The sequence below is a fragment of the Triticum urartu genome, chromosome 4A (genome assembly GCF_056163025.1).
Source record: "Triticum urartu cultivar PI428250 chromosome 4A, HENAU_Tu73, whole genome shotgun sequence".
Lineage (NCBI taxonomy): Eukaryota > Viridiplantae > Streptophyta > Magnoliopsida > Poales > Poaceae > Triticum > Triticum urartu.
Window position 1 is genome coordinate 616,112,031 of NC_141876.1, and position 19,849 is coordinate 616,131,879.

Genomic DNA, 19,849 nt, shown 5'->3' on the forward strand with positions numbered 1-19,849 from the left:
CTAGACATACAAAGATTTACAAGTTTTTACAAGCTCTTTCCATCTAACAACCAATCACAAACCTCTCTCCCCCCCCTCCCCCCCTCCCCCCTGATTTTCAGGGGGTGGGCCGTCCCGCTCACTTGTTGACCAATAAAAACTAACCCACCTGTAAAAGCCTGTAAACTGTTTGTACGTGTAGCATTGCCGGTTTTTTTGTGTGCCCTGAAGTCTATGGCAATAATTTTTTGGCCAAACTTTTTACCAGAGTACAATGGTTGATCATATCTGATTACAACTAAGATTCGATTCTTTTTGACCTTTTCTCTATATCTAAATTATTTGGCGCATATAGGAGCACCAAATTCGCGTCCCTTGTGCGTGTTGCTTCATTATTGTGTTTTCTTCTTGGTCTCTGCCCCTGGCCATGTCAACGACAGTACAAGCATCACCGCCGACTCAGGAAAATGAAACCCCAAACCGTTTGTGATGCTCTCACACATAAAACTCAAAAAAGACAAAAGAACATCACACACACATGGCAAGCGGCACAGCACACTTCATGCACACGTACGTACCACCACACTAAAATAGACACAGACCGATCTAGAGCTCCTGGTAATCTATACAATAACATCAGTTACACGTTCGATTGCGACGTCCGCCCGTGGTATATCGGCTGGACGGCTTATGCCAGCGTGCGAGGCGAGCGCCCAGATCATGGTGATGAACTCGCCACCCTTGACTAGTAGTTTCTCGTGCCCCATTATACAACCATCGTCGCTGGATGGCGCGACGTAGACGACGAGCTCCATCCAAAGATTTGCCAGCAGCTTCCACACCGCTTCGTCAGAATCCTGGGCATTCTGGGCTTTATTCACCAACTTGTGCGCTAACTCCGCGCCTCTTTTCACCACATTTCTTGGGGTACTGCTCGGCTTCTTTGCGGCACCCATGATCTTGTTGTACCGGGTGTTGACACACGTCGAGAAGTAGCAGCGCCAGAACCCGAGAACGCGACTCAGCTCGAGCATCATGTCCTTGAACACGAGCTCCGTGCTCTCCTGGTATTCGGGGAGCAGCTCCGGGTGGATGGCCACCAGGTAAGCGCAGTACTTGGACAGGCTCTGAGCCTGAGCATGATCATCAGAAGATGTAGAATGCTCCACCTCGAAGAGGCTGGTGGCGATGTGCCAAGTAAGGATAACCTCGGCGACGCTGTCACTGTCGCAGAAAGGCAAGAGATCCGTGTGGTCTGCAAGCGCGAACCCGCCTCTGCTCAGTGTAAGTGAGGTGGGGTTGCCATGAAGGTCGTGCAACTTGTTGGCGAGATACTCCATGATGGAAAGCTTCACCTGGTCCGGCACAGGCATGGCTGGTAATGGTATGATGGGCAACGTCACAGGGAGCGAGAACGAAAACGGCATTGCTAGCCAGCAAAACCTCACGACACATAGCTGGTTGAAGCTAATGTGTGGGCGATGCATTGCGCTTCGCATCCCCGTGATGCCGTGGATGGCCCAACGGAAGACGTGGCCAAGGCGCCCGTCGGGTTTCACAGCGTACTTGCAGAGCAGTGACACCATGAACCAGTCGGAGAGCACAAGGACGAGGAACTCCCACACTTCCTCGTAGACAACCATGAGGAATAGGAGCGAGGTGATGGAGAAGTCCAAGAAGGAGAAGAAAACTAAGCGGGAAGTAAAGATTTTAGGCAGGCACCCGGTCATCATAGTGGTTACGCTGAAGAAAGTAAAGTAGTTGTCGTCCTTGATGCTGTCCCGGGCGTAGCCGACGTCGCCGTTGGTGCAGAGGACGATGAGTACGAGGCAGAGGACCAAGACGAGCAGCGGGAGCAGCAAGTAGTTGGCGAGCAGGAAGAAGGGACTTGCCAGGACGACGGGGACAACCGGGTGGTAATACTCGCATAGGAAGCTGAGCTCGTCGTTGGTCAGCCGGAACAGGGCCTCCGCCATGCCCGTGTTTGCCTCTGCTGTCTCTTTCTCTATGTTGCTGCGCATACCTTTGAAGATGAGTTCCCGGTAGCTGCGGGTCTCCGCCGCGGTCATTGCCGGCAGGCGCTCGAACCTCCGGCGCAGCAGCTTGAAGAGTGCAAAGGAGAGGCAGAGCTGCCTCAGACGTTTATCTCCGTCCAGGGAAGAGATATCGGCAAGCCCCCAGATCTTGCCCACGGTGACGGCGGCGGCGTCGCTGGTTAGGCGGTAGCCATCCGGGCTGGCCTGAACCACCAGATTCTCTTCTTCCATCACCGCGTACTTGCACCCCCTGAGTAGCTCGTCTCCATCCAGGCAATGGTGACGGTGCTCCATTTGATCTTCTTCGAGCACTTGAGCCATGTAGGAGGTGATGAGCCGAGCATTCTTGCCTACACCGTAGGCAAGGGAGCGTTTCCCGACCTCGGTGAAGACGATCCTCTGTACAAGCCTTGTGGCACAGAGAAGCCAGAGGATGCCCAGCATGGACCGCTTGCCAGCATCATGCAAGTGGAAGAAGACAAAGCTCCCCAGCAAGAGGACACGCCCCACACGGTCCATGGTGCCGGAGTAACCCTGCATGTGGATCTCCTCGGCCTTCTTGCGGAGGAGCTCCACAAGGAGCATCCAGATGAGGATGAGCCGGGCTCGCAGGGGCAACTCGTCGGTGAACTTGGAGCGGGCACCGCCGGTGGCGTTCCTGGCCTCGGAGAAGAGGTAGGACATGACGGGGAGGAAGAGGGAGAGCGCGGAGGTGATGAAGAGGCGGACGCTGGGGTCGAGGATGGCGCTGACGTCGGAGAGCCTACTGAAGAGGTTGAGGTTGAAGAAGAGCGCTGCGAGGACGAACATGATGATGGAGGTGAGCAAGGTGGTGGTGTGGTTGAACTGGGCGACGTAGGAGTCGGTGAGGTTGTAGAAAATGGTGTTTTTAAAATCTGTGAGGTCGTGTGCCGCGCAACTGTGCAAAATGTCATTACTGGTATTCAAGTGCAAGAAGCCCATCTTGATATCGACTTGCGCTCTTGCTAACTAGCTCAGCTTAGCTGCTTCCTGGGGGCGCGCGTACATATATATGTAAGCACCACACAGTGAGTACGGTGCATGCGAAGGTTCTCTTGAGTGCTTGGCATGATAACCTCACATGCATGCATACATATGTAGTTCTTTACCACTTTGTTCCTTCACCGGAAAAAGGACTTTAACTCAAGGGAGCAGTACATAAAATTAAAAAGACACAGTCTCTGTACAGCCTTCAAAACAATATATATAGTTTTATATCCGGAAAAAATAAAAATAATATATAGTTCTAGATAGAAAAAAAGTTCCTCATATTTTTTCGGCAACAACCTTCTGTTTTTCATCCAACTAAAAAAGTGGCCCGCGCAAATGCACGGGCAACATCTATAGTTGAATTTATTATTGTGGACATAATAAAAGTGAAATCTAAAATAGTTGGATGTTGTGCTAAAAAAGTTCGCAACAAACTACTCTCTCCGTTCCATAATATAATATCGTTTCTGAAGCCAGAGGGAGTAGATGGAATTTGATTGTTAGCGCCATCACTCACAGTATTAGAAACTCTACTCTAGCACAATATGGTGCTAGTAAACCAAAATTATATAATGGGAATACATAATAAAAGCTAAAACACACTAAATACGGAATCATTGTGGTGTTCTAGAAATGTATATACAGGAAAAATAATTTTGGAATGCATTGCGTAGAATCACTCTCTACCATATATTTTGGTCCAAAAACATCGAGGCAATATCCATAACAATAGCATGACATAAGCAGGATCCTCTCTAGTTTATTTCTCTGGAACATTCATTGCTTAAATATAAACTTGTGAGGTACATTGAGTTTTCAAGAATGACTCCATGTAAATAAGTAACACACCCTATATTTTATATTATTGGAATATTATACCAAAGTGCTTGTATTTTACACACATGTGAACTTCTAAAGTGGGAGAAAACAAGACATTATAAATCAAGCTATTTGGTATAAAAAAAGAAAAAACACCGAAACTCATAAAGTAGCACAATCATTCAAAGTAGATATAAAAGGTTGTTAGTCCTAGACTCCTTGTGTAAATAAAAAATCTATGATTAAAATCATATAAGTATTTTTTGCTTTGTCATCCACGACAAAAGGTATCTCTAATTTAGATAACCACCATCATGTTCATGATTCAAAATAAGCTAACTCAGACAGATACGCATCCATGTGACTCTAGCATATGACTATGTTTATTTATGAAGAATCTCCTGCTTTCATATGACTTATAATAACAAAGAGAAATCCTTTATTGTACGGATAGAAGGACAACGTAAGAAAAATCCTACATGTGGGACAAGATTATTTTAACAACTCATTATGGTAAATCTGTTAAGGTCATAAAACTCTTGTTTCTTGCTATTTTTAGCTCTATAAAATGCATTTATCTTAAATCTATCCACAAGGCTGGTAGGAAAATTACAAATAAGTTATCAGTTTTGCTAAAGCACATCTAGATATGCTCTAAGTATAGCACATCTAAGTCCTATGTCATTAAATTTATGTTAAGATTCGTGCAAGCATTTTCTTTTGTCTTTTTTATTTTACATTCGAGTTTGATTGAGTCACTCAGATGTGCAATAACTAGGGCACATCTAGATGTGCCCTAGACAGACGCCACTTTAAACCATACAAGTTAAGATTGGGAAAGATACCTCTTTGACGATAATGTTTAACTTTGAGCATAAGTCGGTGGAAGAAGTCACCCGTAGTTGTACATTTTGCGATTAGAAAAGATATGAGAGGACTATGATTGAAGGAAACATTTTCCTCTTTAGTAACCTACTAGAAAACATGTAAAGAAGACAACCTCCCGAAGTATGCATTGGTACCATTAACTTTGAATGGTGGTTGTGGTTAGAAGTAGCTTTTATGACAACAGTAAGAATATAGTTCTTTAGCAAGATAATATACATGTTTAGGACAACAGTAAGAGTATTTATTTTTTTACAAAGAAGCTCTTTTTATTTATGTCAGCATCAATTATACAATTTTGTTCCAAAAGTCCTTTTAGTTATGTGAGCACCAAGATATTCTGCCTCTTTCATATTATAAGCCCAATTGATTTTGTCCTAGGTCAAACCTTTTAATGTTTGACTAAATTATAGACAAGATAACATAATCGTGATACCAACTAAATATATTATGGATTTTTTTTCATGATGGATGTATTTATATTAATTTGGTATTGTAGAATTCCATATTTTCTTCTATAAACTTGGTCAAACTCTCAAAAGTATGGCTGAAATCAAAATATATAGACCACATATTACGGAACAGAGGGAGTAGGTGTCTAAGGTGGAGATGTTATGTTGTCCTTGCTCAGTCTAAGCAATGATATAATGGGCACGCCAATAGTTGTACATATGATGTAATTACATTGTACCGATGAGTTGCCCTAGCACAAATTTTACATATGTGATTTTATTGCATGCATCAGGGAAATAGTTGTACAGTTGATATAAATAAAAGGAAAATCCATGCCTCCCTCAGATCGTATCTGACTTTGGGGGAACAGTTTTCTGGTTCGCTGGATCTGTGCCCTGACCACCACAATGGACCACGGGAGTTCCTTAAGGGATATCATCATGAAATTTGAAAAGTGGTTCAGAAATTTCCACACCAAGTTACCTTCTGAAGCAAGCCTCAATCGGAATTGTACAAGTGTTTCTTTAATATTTTGTTTCAACCCAAAAAATTGTCTCTGCATCACTAAAAGAATAATTGGCCTTGGCACTAGATTAGTATGTTAGTACAAAAAAATTAATATAAAATTGTGCCAAAATCCTATGTAAATGATGCCAATATAGCATGAATACTTCAAAAAAATATACATACATTTGAGACGTATCAAAGCCCTTGACAAGTATCTTGAAGATGCCATTAATCAAGGCAACGGGCATATGTTTCCTAATAGACTCCACCTCTGGGAACATGGCCAACAACATCAACACCTCCATAGTTTAGACACTTGATATTAATGAGACCCTTGTTGAACGCATCGTCCAGATGGAAACCTACTCTTAGCATAGGCTAGAAGCTCTTGTATAATTTGACAGAAATGTGATTTTGTAATGCGACCGAGTTAGCAATAGTGTCATCCCCATTGCAAAGGAAAATGGATGGAGGATCTCCACTGGCGACCATTAGCAATCGCATCAAAGTAAGCAGTATTTGAGTTGACATTGGCTAGCCATTGTTGTCTCCATGTTTTCGCCAATAAATCTCCTCGAAACAAAGCACGAAGACCATCTCCTCTCCTAAGGCATACCGCCTTCCCACATAGCCTAAGCCTAACCTACTCCCTCCATTTACTTATGTTGGAAATATGCCCTAGAGGCAATAATAAATTGGTTATTATTATATTTCCTTGTTCATGATAATCGTTTATTATCCATGCTAGAATTGTATGTTGGGTTTCGTAGTAATTTCAAAAAATTTCCTACGCACACGCAAGATCATGTGATGCATCGCAACGAGAGGGGACAGTGTTGTCTACGTACCCACGCAGACCGACTGCGGAAGCAATGACACAACGTAGAGGAAGTAGTCGTACGTCTTCACGATCCAACCGATCAAGCATCGAAACTACGGCACCTCCGAGTTCGAGCACACGTTCAGCTCGATGACGATCCCCGGACTCCGATCCAGCAAAGCGTTGGGGAAGAGTTCCGTCAGCACGACGGCGTGGTGACGATCTTGATGCACTACAGCAGCAGGGCTTCGCCTAAACTCCGCTACAGTATTATCGAGGACTATGGTGGCAGGGGGCACCGCACACGGCTAAGGAATAGATCACGTGGATCAACTTGTGTGTTCTAGGGTGCCTCTGCCTCAGTATATAAAGGACTAGAGGGGGGAGGCTGGCCGGCCATAGGAGGCGCGCCAGGAGAGTCCTACTCCCTCTGGGAGTAGGATTCCCCCCCAATCCTAGTTGGAATAGGATTCGCGGAGGGGGAAAAGAGAGAGAGGGGGCCGGCCACCTCTCCTAGTCCTAATAGGACTAGGGGAAGGGGGAGGCGCACAGCCCATGTAGGGCTGCCTCTTCTCTTTTCCACTAAGGCCCATCATGGCCCATTTAGCTCCTGGGGGGTTCCGGTAACCTTCCCGGTACTCCGGTAAAATCCCGATTTCACCCGGAACACTTCCGATATCCAAACATAGGCTTCCAATATATCAATCTTTATGTCTCGACCATTTCGAGACTCCTCGTCATGTCCGTGATCATATCCGGGACTCCGAACAACCTTCGGTACATCAAAATGTATAAACTCATAATGTAACTATCATCGTAACCTTAAGCGTACGGACCCTACGGGTTCGAGAACAACGTAGACATGACCGAGACACGTCTCCGGTCAATAACCAATAGCGGGACCTGGATGCCCATATTGGCTCCTACATATTCTACGAAGATCTTTATCGGTCAGACCGCATAACAACATACGTTGTTCCCTTTGTCATCGGTATGTTACTTGCCCGAGATTCGATCGTCGGTATACCAATACCTAGTTCAATCTCGTTACCGGCAAGTCTCTTTACTCGTTCTGTAATACATCATCCCGCAACTAACTCATTTAGTTACAATGCTTGCAAGGCTTTAATTGATGTGCATTACCGAGAGGGCCCAGAGATACCTCTCCAACAATCGGAGTGACAAATCCTAATCTCGAAATACGCCAACCCAACATCTACCTTTGGAGACACCTGTAATGCTCCTTTATAATCACCCAGTTACGTTGTGACGTTTGGTAGCACCCAAAGTGTTCCTCCGGCAAACGGGAGTTGCATAATCTCATAGTCATAGGAACATGTATAAGTCATGAAGAAAGCAATAGCAACATACTAAACGATCGGGTGCTAAGCTAATGGAATGGGTCATGTCAATCAGATCATTCTCTTAATGATGTGATCCCGTTAATCAAATAACAACTCATTGTTCATGGTTAGGAAACATAACCATCTTTGATTAACGAGCTAGTCAAGTAGAGGCATACTAGTGACACTTTGTTTGTCTATGTATTCACACATGTATTATGTTTCCGGTTAATACAATTCTAGCATGAATAATAAACATTTATCATGATTATAAGGAAATAAATAATAACTTTATTATTGCCTCTAGGGCATATTTCCTTTAGTCTCCCACTTGCACTAGAGTCAATAATCTAGATTACACTGTAATGATTCTAACACCCATGGAGCCTTGGTGCTGATCATGTTTTGCTCGTGGAAGAGGCTTAGTCAATGGGTCTGTAACATTCAGATCCGTATGTATCTTGCAAATCTCTATGTCTCCCACCTGGACTAGATCCCGGATGGAATTGAAGCGTCTCTTGATGTGCTTGGTTCTCTTGTGAAATTTGGATTCCTTTGCCAAGGCAATTGCACCAGTATTGTCACAAAAGATTTTCATTGGACCCGATGCACTAGGTATGACACCTAGATCGGATATGAACCCCTTCATCCAGACTCCTTCCTTTGCTGCTTCCGAAGCAGCTATGTACTCCGCTTCACATGTAGATCCCGCTACGACGCTTTGTTTAGAACTGCACCAACTGACAGCTCCACCGTTTAATGTAAACACGTATCCGGTTTGCGATTTAGAATCGTCCGGATCAGTGTCAAAGCTTGCATCAACGTAACCTTTTACGATGAGCTCTTTGTCACCTCCATATACGAGAAGCATATCCTTAGTCCTTTTCAGGTATTTCAGGATGTTCTTGACCGCTGTCCAGTGATCCACTCCTGGATTACTTTGGTACCTCCCTGCTAGACTTATAGCAAGGCACACATCAGGTCTGGTACACAGCATTGCATACATGATAGATCCTATCGGTGATGCATAGGGAACATCTTTCATATTCTCTCTATCTTCTGCAGTGGTCGGGCATTGAGTCTTACTCAATTTCACACCTTGTAACACAGGCAAGAATCCTTTCTTTGCTTGATCCATTTTGAACTTCTTCAAAATTTTGTCAAGGTATGTTGTTTGTGAAAGTCCAATTAAGCGTCTTGATCTATCTCTATAGATCTTAATGCCTAATATGTAAGCAGCTTCACCGATGTCTTTCATTAAAAAACTCTTATTCAAGTATCCTTTTATGCTATCCAGAAATTCTATATCATTTCCAATCAACAATATGTCATCCACATATAATATCAGAAATGCTATAGAGCTCCCACTCACTTTCTTGTAAATACAGGCTTCTCCAAAAGTCTGTATAAAACCAAATGCTCTGATCACACTATCAAAACGTTTATTCCAACTCTGAGAGGCTTGCACCAGTCCATAAATGGATCGCTGGAGCTTGCACACTTTGTTAGCTCCCTTTGGATCGACAAAACCTTCTAGTTGCATCATATACAACTCTTCTTCCAGAAATCCATTCAGGAATGCAGTTTTGACATCCATCTGCCAAATTTCATAATCATAAAATGCGGCAATTGCTAACATGATTCGGACAGACTTAAGCATCGCTACGGGTGAGAAGGTCTCATCGTAGTCAATCCCTTGAACTTGCCGAAAACCTTTAGCGACAAGTCGAGCTTTGTAGACAGTAATGTTACCGTCAGCGTCAGTCTTCTTCTTGAAGATCCATTTATTCTCAATTGCTTGCCGATCATCGGGCAAGTCAACCAAAGTCCACACTTTGTTCTCATACATGGATCCCATCGCAGATTTCATGGCTTCAAGCCACTTTGCGGAATCTGGGCTCACCATCGCTTCTTCATAGTTCGCAGGTTCATCATGATCTAATAACATGACTTCCAGAACAGGATTACCGTACCACTCTGGTGCGGATCTTACTCTGGTTGATCTACGAGGTTCAGCAGTATCTTGTTCTGAAGTTTCATGATCATCATCATTAGCTTCCTCACTAACTGGTGTAGGTGTCATAGAAACAGTTTTCTGTGATGTACTACTTTCCAATAAGGGAGTAGGTACAGTTACCTCGTCAAGTTCTACTTTCCTCCCACTCACTTCTTTCAAGAGAAACTCCTTCTCCAGAAAGTTTCCGAATTTAGCAACAAAAGTCTTGCCTTCGGATCTGTGATAGAAGGTGTATCCAATAGTTTCCTTTGGATATCCTATGAAGACACATTTCTCCGATTTGGGTTCGAGCTTATCAGGTTGAAGCTTTTTCACATAAGCATCGCAGCCCCAAACTTTCAGAAACGACAACTTTGGTTTCTTGCCAAACCACAGTTCATAAGGCGTCGTCTCAACGGATTTTGATGGTGCCCTATTTAACGTGAATGCGGCCGTCTCTAGAGCGTATCCCCAAAACGATAGCGGTAAATCAGTAAGAGACATCATAGATCGCACCATATCTAGTAAAGTACGATTACGACGTTCGGACACACCATTACGCTGAGGTGTTCCGGGTGGCGTGAGTTGCGAAACTATTCCGCAATTTTTCAAATGTACACCAAACTCGTAACTCAAATATTCTCCTCCACGATCAGATCGTAGAAACTTTATTTTCTTGTTACGATGATTTTCAACTTCACTCTGAAATTCTTTGAACTTTTCAAATGTTTCAGACTTATGTTTCATTAAGTAGATATACCCATATCTGCTTAAATCATCTGTGAAGGTGAGAAAATAACGATATCCGCCACGAGCCTCAATATTCATCGGACCACATACATCTGTATGTATGATTTCCAACAAATCTGTTGCTTTCTCCATAGTACCGGAGAACGGCGTTTTGGTCATCTTGCCTATGAGGCACGGTTCGCAAGTACCAAGTGATTCATAATCAAGTGGTTCCAAAAGTCCATCAGAATGGAGTTTCTTCATGCGCTTTACACCGATATGACCTAAATGGTAGTGCCACAAATAAGTCGCACTATCATTATCAACTCTGCATCTTTTGGCTTCAACATTATGAATATGTGTGTTACTACTATCGAGATCCAACAAGAATAGACCACTCTTCAAGGGTGCATGACCATAAAAGATATTACTCATATAAATAGAACAACCATTATTCTCTAATTTAAATGAATAACCGTCTCGCACCAAACAAGATCCAGATATAATGTTCATGCTTAACGCTGGCATCAAATAACAATTATTTAGGTCTAATACTAATCCCGAAGGTAGATGTAGAGGTAGCGTGCCGACTGCGATCACATCGACTTTGGAACCGTTTCCCACGTGCATCGTCACCTCGTCCTTAACCAATCTTCGCTTGATCCGTAGTCCCTGTTTCGAGTTGCAAATATTAGCAACAGAACCAGTATCAAATACCTAGGTGCTACTGCGAGCTCTAGTAAGGTACACATCAATAACATGTATATCACATATACCTTTGTTCACCTTGCCATCCTTCTTATCCGCCAAATACTTGCGCAGTTCCGCTTTGAGTGACCAGTCTGCTTGCAGTAGAAGCACTCAGTTTCAGGCTTAGGTCCAGACTTGGGTTTCTTCTCTTGAGCAGCAACTTGCTTGCCGTTCTTTTTGAAGTTCCCCTTCTTCTTCCCTTTGCCCTTTTTCTTGAAACTAGTGGTCTTGTTGACCATCAACACTTGATGCTACTTCTTGATTTCTACCTCCGCAGCTTTCAGCATCGCGAAGAGCTCGGAAATAGTCTTGTTCATCCCTTGCATATTATAGTTCATCACGAAGCTCTTGTAGCTAGGTGGCAGTGATTGAAGAATTCTGTCAATGACGCTATCATCTGGAAGATTAACTCCCAATTGAATCAAGTGATTATTATACCCAGACATTTTGAGTATGTGCTCACTGACAGAACTGTTCTCCTCCATCTTGCAGCTATAGAACTTATTGGAGACTTCATATCTCTCAATCCGGGCATTTGCTTGAAATATTAACTTCAACTCCTGAAACATCTCATATGCTCCATGACGTTCAAAACGTCGTTGAAGTCCTGATTCTAAGCCGTAAAGCATGGCACACTAAACTATCGAGTAGTCATCAGCTTTGCTCTGCCAGACGTTCATAACATCCGGCGTTGCTCCTGCAGCAGGCCTGGCACCCAGCGGTGCTTCCAGGACGTAATTCTTCTGTGCAGCAATGAGGATAATCCTCAAGTTACGGACCCAGTCCGTGTAATTTCTACCATCATCTTTCAATTTTGCTTTCTCAAGGAACGCATTAAAATTCAACGGAACAACAGCACGAGCCATCTATCTACAATCAAACATAAACAAGCAAGATACTAATCAGGTACTAAGTTTCATGATAAATTTAAGTTCAGTTAATCAAGTTAATTAAGGAACTCCCACTTAGATAGACATCCCTCTAATCCTCCAAGTGATTACGTGATCCAAATCAACTAAACCATAACCGATCATCACGTGAGATGGAGTAGTTTTCAATGGTGAACATCGTTATGTTGATCATATCTACCATATGATTCACGCTCGACCTTTCGGTCTCCGTGTTCCGAGGCCATATCTGTATATGCTTGGCTCATCAAGTATAACCTGAGTATTCCGCGTGTGCAACTGTTTTGCACCCGTTGTATTTGAACGTAGAACCTATCACACCCGATCATCACGTGGTGTCTCAGCACGAAGAACTTTCGCAACGGTGCATACTCAGGGAGAACACTTCTTGATAATTTAGTGAGAGATCATCTTATAATGCTACCGTCAATCAAAGCAAGATAAGATGCATAAAAAGGATAAACATCACATGCAATCAATATAAGTGATATGATATGGCCATCATCATCTTGTGCTTGTGATCTCCATCTCCGAAGCACCGTCGTGATCACCATCGTCACCGGCGTGACACCTTGATCTCCATCGTAGCATCGTTGTCGTCTCGCCAAGCTTATGCTTCCACGACTATCACTACCGCTTAGTAATAAAGTAAAGCATTACATCGCGATTTCATTGCATACAATAAAGCGACAACCATATGGCTCCTGCCAGTTGCCGATAACTCGGTTACAAAACATGATCATCTCATACAATAAAATTCAGCATCATGTCTTGACCATATCACATCACAACATGCCCTGCAAAAACAAGTTAGACGTCCTCTACTTTGTTGTTGCAAGTTTTACGTGGCTGCTACGGGCTTAAGCAAGAACCAATCTCACCTACGCATCAAAACCACAACGATAGTTTGTAAAATAGACTCCATTTTAACCTTCGCAAGGACCGGGCGTAGCCATACTTGGTTCAACTAAAGTTGGAGAGACAGTCGCCCGCAAGCCACCTATGTGCAAAGCACGTCGGGGGAACCGGTCTCGCGTAAGCGTACGCGTAAGGTTGGTCCGGGTCGTCTCGTCCAACAATGCCGCCGAACCAAAGTATGACATGCTGGTAGGCAGTATGACTTATATCGCCCACAACTCACTTGTGTTCTACTCGTGCATATAACATCAACATAAATAACCTGGCTCGGATGCCACTGTAGGGTTTCGTAGTAATTTCAAAAAATTTCCTACGCACACGCAAGATCATGTGATGCATCGCAACGAAAGGGGAGAGTGTTGTCTACGTACCCACGCAGACCGACTGCGGAAGCGATGACACAACGTAGAGGAAGTAGTCGTACGTCTTCACGATCCAACCGATCAAGCACCGAAACTACGACACCTCTGAGTTCGAGCACACGTTCAGCTCGATGACGATCCCCGGACTCCGATCCAGCAAAGCGTCGGGGAAGAGTTCCGTTAGCACGACGGCGTGGTGACGATCTTGATGCACTACAGCAGCAGGGCTTCGCCTAAACTCCGCTACAGTATTATCGAGGACTATGGTGGCAGGGGGCACCGCACACGGCTAAGGAATAGATCACGTGGATCAACTTGTGTGTTCTAGGGTGCCTCTGCCTCAGTATATAAAGGACTAGAGGGGGGAGGCTGGCCGGCCATAGGAGGCGCGCCAGGAGAGTCCTACTCCCTCTGGGAGTAGGATCCCCCCCCCACACAATCCTAGTTGGAATAGGATTCACGGAGGGGGAAAAGAGAGAGAGGGGGCCGGCCACCTCTCCTAGTCCTAATAGGACTAGGGGAAGGGGGAGGCGCACAGCCCATGTAGGGCTGCCTCTTCTCTTTTCCACTAAGGCCCATCATGGCCCATTTAGCTCCCGGGGGGTTCCGGTAACCTTCCCAGTACTCCGGTAAAATCCCGATTTCACCCGGAACACTTCCGATATCCAAACATAGGCTTCCAATATATCAATCTTTATGTCTCGACCATTTCGAGACTCCTCGTCATGTCCGTGATCATATCCGGGACTCCGAACAACCTTCGGTACATCAAAATGTATAAACTCATAATATAACTATCATCGTAACCTTAAGCGTGCGGACCCTACGGGTTCGAGAACAATGTAGACATGACCGAGACACGTCTCCGGTCAATAACCAATAGCGGTACCTGGATGCCCATATTGGCTCCTACATATTCTACGAAGATCTTTATCGGTCAGACCGCATAACAACATACGTTGTTCCCTTTGTCATCGGTATGTTACTTGCCCAAGATTCGATCGTCGGTATACCAATGCCTAGTTCACTCTCGTTACTGGCAAGTCTCTTTACTCGTTCTGTAATACATCATCCCGCAACTAACTCATTTAGTTGCAATGCTTGCAAGGCTTTAATTGATGTGCATTACCGAGAGGGCCCAGAGATACCTCTCCGACAATCGGAGTGACAAATCCTAATCTCGAAATACGCCAACCCAACATCTACCTTTGGAGACACCTGTAATGCTCCTTTATAATCACCCAGTTACATTGTGATGTTTGGTAGCACCCAAAGTGTTCCTCCGGCAAACGGGAGTTGCATAATCTCATAGTCCTAGGAACATGTATAAGTCATGAAGAAAGCAATAGCAACATACTAAATGATCGGGTGCTAAGCTAATGGAATGGGTCATGTCAATCAGATCATTCTCTTAATGATGTGATCCCGTTAATCAAATAACAACTCATTGTTCATGGCTAGGAAACATAACCATCTTTGATTAACGAGCTAGTCAAGTAGAGGCATACTAGTGACACTTTGTTTGTCTATGTATTCACACATGTATTATGTTTCCGGTTAATACAATTCTAGCATGAATAATAAACATTTATCATGATTATAAGGAAATAAATAATAACTTTATTATTGCCTCTAGGGCATATTTCCTTCATTGTATTGATAGGAAACTCAGATACATGTGTGGATACATAGACAACACCATGTCCCTAGTAAGCCTCTAGTTGACTAGCTTGTTGATCAATAGATGGTTACGGTTTCCTGACCATGGACATTGGATGTCGTTGATAACGGGATCACATCATTAGGAGAATGATGTGATGGACAAGACCCAATCCTAAGCCTAGCACAAAGATCGTGTAGTTCGTATGCTAAAGCTTTTCTAATGTCAAGTATCATTTCCTTAGACCATGAGATTGTGCAACTCCCGGATACAGTAGGAATACTTTGGGTGTGCCAAACGTTACAACGTAACTGGGTGGCTATAAAGGTACACTACAGGTATCTCCGAAAGTATCTGTTGGGTTGGCACGAATCAAGACTGGGATTTGTCACTCCGTGTAAACGGAGAGGTGTCTCTGGGCCCACTCGGTAGGACATCATCATAATGTGCACAATGTGATCAAGGAGTTGATCACGAGATGATGTGTTACGGAACGAGTAAAGAGACTTGCCGGTAACGAGATTGAACAAGGTATCGGGATACCGACGATCGAATCTCGGGCAAGTATCGTATCGATAGACAAAGGGAATTGTATACGGGATTGATTAAGTCCTTGACATCGTGGTTCATCCGATGAGATCATCGTGGAGCATGTGGGAGCCAGCATGGGTATCCAGATCCCGCTATTGGTTATTCACCGGAGAGTTGTCTCGGCCATGTCTGCATGACTCCCGAACCCGTAGGGTGTACACACTTAAGGTTCGATGACGCTAGGGTTATAGGGAATAGATATACGTGGTTACCGAATGTTGTTCGGAGTCCGGATGAGATCCAGATGTCACGAGGAGTTCCGGAATGGTCCGGAGGTAAAGATTTATATATGAGAAGTCCTGTTTTGGTCGCCGGAAAAGTTTCGGGTTTTATCGGTAACATACCAGGACCACCGGGAGGGTCCTGGGGGTCCACCAAGTGGGGCCACAAGCCCCGGAGGGCTGCATGGGCCAAGTGTGGGAGGGGACCAGCCCCAGGTGGGCTGGTGCGCCCCCCCCCCACAAGGGCCCAAGGCGCCTAAAGGGGAGGAGGGGGACAAACCCTAAGGGCAGATGGGCCTTAGGGCCCATGCCTGGTGCGCCTCCCTCTCCCCCTCCCCTTGGCCGCCCCCTAGATGGGATCTAGGGGCTGCCGCCACCCCTAGGGAGGGAACCTTAGGTGGGGGCGCAGCCCCTCCCCTCCCCCTATATATACTTGAGGTTTGGGGCTGCCCAGCACATGTGAATTCTTCCTTCTTGGCGCAGCCCTACCCCTCTCCCTCCTCGTCTCTTGCGGTGCTTGGCGAAGCCCTGCTGGAGTACCACGCTCCTCCACCACCACCACGCCATCGTGTTGCTGCTGGATGGAGTCTTCCCCAACCTCTCCTTCTCTCCTTGCTGGATCAAGGCATGGGAGACCTCATCGGGCTGTACGTGTGTTGAACGCGGAGGTGCCGTCCGTTCGGCACTAGGATCTCTGGTGATTTGGATCACGACGAGTACGACTCCTTCAACCCCGTTCTCTTGAACGCTTCCGCTTAGCGATCTACAAGGGTATGTAGATGCACTCTCCTTCCCTTCGTTGCTGGTCTCTCCATAGATAGATCTTGGTGACACGTAGGAAATTTTTTGAATTTCTGCTACGTTCCCCAACAGTGGCATCATGAGCTAGGTCTATGTGTAGTTTCTATGCACGAGTAGAACACAAAGTAGTTGTGGGCGTTGATTTTGTTCAATATGCTTACCGTTACTAGTCCAATCTTGATTCGGCGGCATTGTGGGATGAAGCGGCCCGGACCGATCTTACACGTACTCTTACGTGAGACTGGTTCCACCGACTGACATGCACTAGTTGCATAAGATGGCTAGCGGGTGTCTGTCTCTCCCACTTTAGTCGGATCGGATTCGATGAAAAGGGTCCTTATGAAGGGTACGCTATGTGATGTGATATGGCCAAGAAGAATGTGATGAATGATATGTGATGTATGAGATTGATCATGTTCTTGTAATAGGAATCACGACTTGCATGTCGATGAGTATGACAACCGGCAGGAGCCATAGGAGTTGTCTTTATTTATTGTATGACCTGCGTGTCTTTGAACAACGCCATGTAATTACTTTACTTTATTGCTAACCGGTAGCCATAGTAGTAGAAGTAAAAGTTGGCGAGACAACTTCATGGAGACACAATGATGGAGATCATGGTGTCATGCCGGTGACGATGATGATCATGGAGCCCCGAAGATGGAGATCAAAAGGAGCAATATGATATTGGCCATATCATGTCACTATTTGATTGCATGTGATGTTTATCATGTTTATACATCTTATTTGCTTAGAACGACGGTAGCTTAAATAAGATGATCCCTCACTAAAATTTCAAGAGAAGTGTTCTCCCTAACTGTGCACCGTTGCGAAAGTTCGTCGTTTCGAAGCACCACATGATGATCGGGTGTGATAGATTCTTACGTTCGAATACAACGGGTGTTGACGAGCCTAGCATGTACAGACATGGCCTCGGAACACATGCGAAACACTTAGGTTAACTTGACGAGCCTAGCATGTACAGACATGGCCTCGGAACACGGAGGACCGAAAGGTCGAACATGAGTCGTATAGAAGATGCGATCAACATGAGATGTTCACCGATGATGACTAGTCCTTCTCACGTGATGATCGGACACGGCCTAGTTGATTCGGATCATGTATCACTTAGATGACTAGAGGGATGTCTATCTGAGTGGGAGTTCATAAGATGAACTTAATTATCCTAAACATAGTCAAAAGGTCTTCGCAAATTATGCCGTAGCTCACGCTTCAGTTCTACTGTTTAGATATGTTCCTAGAGAAAAATTAGTTGAAAGTTGATAGTAGCATTTATGCAGACAGTAGAAGGCTTATGTCCTTAAAGCACCGCTCAGTGTGCTGAACCTCGAACGTCGTCTGTGGATGTTGCGAACATCTGACATACACGTTTTGATGACTACATGATAGTTCAGTGCGTAATGCTAAATGGTTTAGAATTGAGGCACCAAAGACGTTTTTGAAACATCGCAGAACATATGAGATGTTCCAAGGACTGAAATTGGGATTTCAGGCTCATGCCCACGTCAAGAGGTATAATACCTCCGACGATTTTCTTAGCCTGCATAATAAGGGAGAAAAGCTCAATCTTGAGCTTGTGCTCAGATTGTCTGAGTACAACAATCGCTTGAATCGAGTGGGAGTTGATCTTCCAGATGAAATAGTGATGGTTCTCCAAAGTCACTGCCACCAAGCTACTAGAGCTTCGTGATGAACTATAACATATCAGGGATAGATATGATCCTTGAGCTATTCGCGACACCGCGAAAAGTAGAAATCAAAAGGGAGCATCAACCGTTGATGGTTAGTAAAACCACTAGTTTCAAGAACGGCAAGGGCAAGAAAGGGATACTTCATGGAACAACAAATCAGTTGTTGTTCTAGTGAAGAAACCCAAAGTTGAACCCAAGCCCGAGACTAAGTGCTTCTGTAATAAGGGGAATAGTCACTGAAGCAGAACCACCCTAAATACTTGGTAGATGAGAAGGCTGGCAAGGTCGACAGAAGTATATTGGATATGCATTATAATGTGTACTTTACTAGTACTCCTAGTAGCACCAGGGTATTAGATACAGGTTCGGTTGCTAAGTGTTAGTAACTCGAAACAAAAGGCTACGGAATAAACGGAGACTAGCTAAAAGGTGAGATGACGATATGTGTTGGAAGTATTTCCAAGGTTGATCAAATATCGTACGCTCCCTCTACCATCGAGATTGGTATTAAAACCTAAATAATTGTTATTTGGTGTTTGCATTGAGCATAGACATGATTGGATTATGTCTATCGCGATACGGTTATTCATTTAAGGAGAATAATGGTTACTCTGTTTATTTGAATAATACCATCCCGATCGTAGTAATACACATTTTCATGCCAAAGGTATAAGATAGTAATGATAGTACCACACAAATGTGGCATTGCAATTTGAGTCATATTGGTATAAAACGCATGAAGAAGCTCCATGTTGATGGATCTTTGGACTCACTCATTTTTGAAAGGATTGAGACATGCGAACCATGTTTGTTGGTAGATATGCATGAAGAAACTCTATACAGATGGATCGTTTGGACTCACTTGATTTTGAATCACTTGAGACATGCAAATCATACCACATGGGCAAGATGACTGAAAAGCCTCGTTTTCAGTAAGATGGAACTAGAAAGCAACTCGTTGGAAGTAATACATTTTGATGTGTGCAGTCCATTGAGTGCTGAGGCATGTAGTGGATATCGTTATGTTTTTACTTCACTGATGATTTGAGTAGATGCTAAAGTATATTTACTTGATGGATCATGAGTCTGAAATTATTGAAAGGTTCAAGTAATTTCAGAGTGAAGTTGAAGATCGTCGTGACAAGAGGATAAAATGTCTATGATATGATCATAGAGATTCATATCTGAATTACGAGTTTGGCACAGAATTAAGACATTGTGGAAATTGTTTCACAACTAATACCGCCTGGAACACCACAGTGTGATGATGTGTCCGAACATCATAGTTGCAGCCTATTGGATATGGTGCGTACCATGATGTCTCTTATGAATTACCACTATTGTTCAT

The 19,849-nt window shown here is 44.2% G+C and overlaps 1 protein-coding gene across 1 annotated transcript; it reads right to left on the reverse strand.

Moving 5' to 3' along the window:
- Positions 1-447: 447 nt before the first annotated feature.
- On the reverse strand, positions 448-3,011 carry LOC147977395 (uncharacterized). The gene has a single exon (XM_087519318.1). The coding sequence runs from the start codon at positions 2,976-2,978 to the stop codon at positions 603-605; it is 2,376 nt and encodes a 791-aa protein (XP_087375444.1). The 5' UTR covers positions 2,979-3,011; the 3' UTR covers positions 448-602.
- Positions 3,012-19,849: the final 16,838 nt, after the last annotated feature.

Coding starts and splice junctions, on each gene's coding strand:
- LOC147977395 (XM_087519318.1), bottom strand. CDS start 2,978: ATGGGCTTCTTGCACTTGAATACCAGTAATGACATTTTGCACAGTTGC.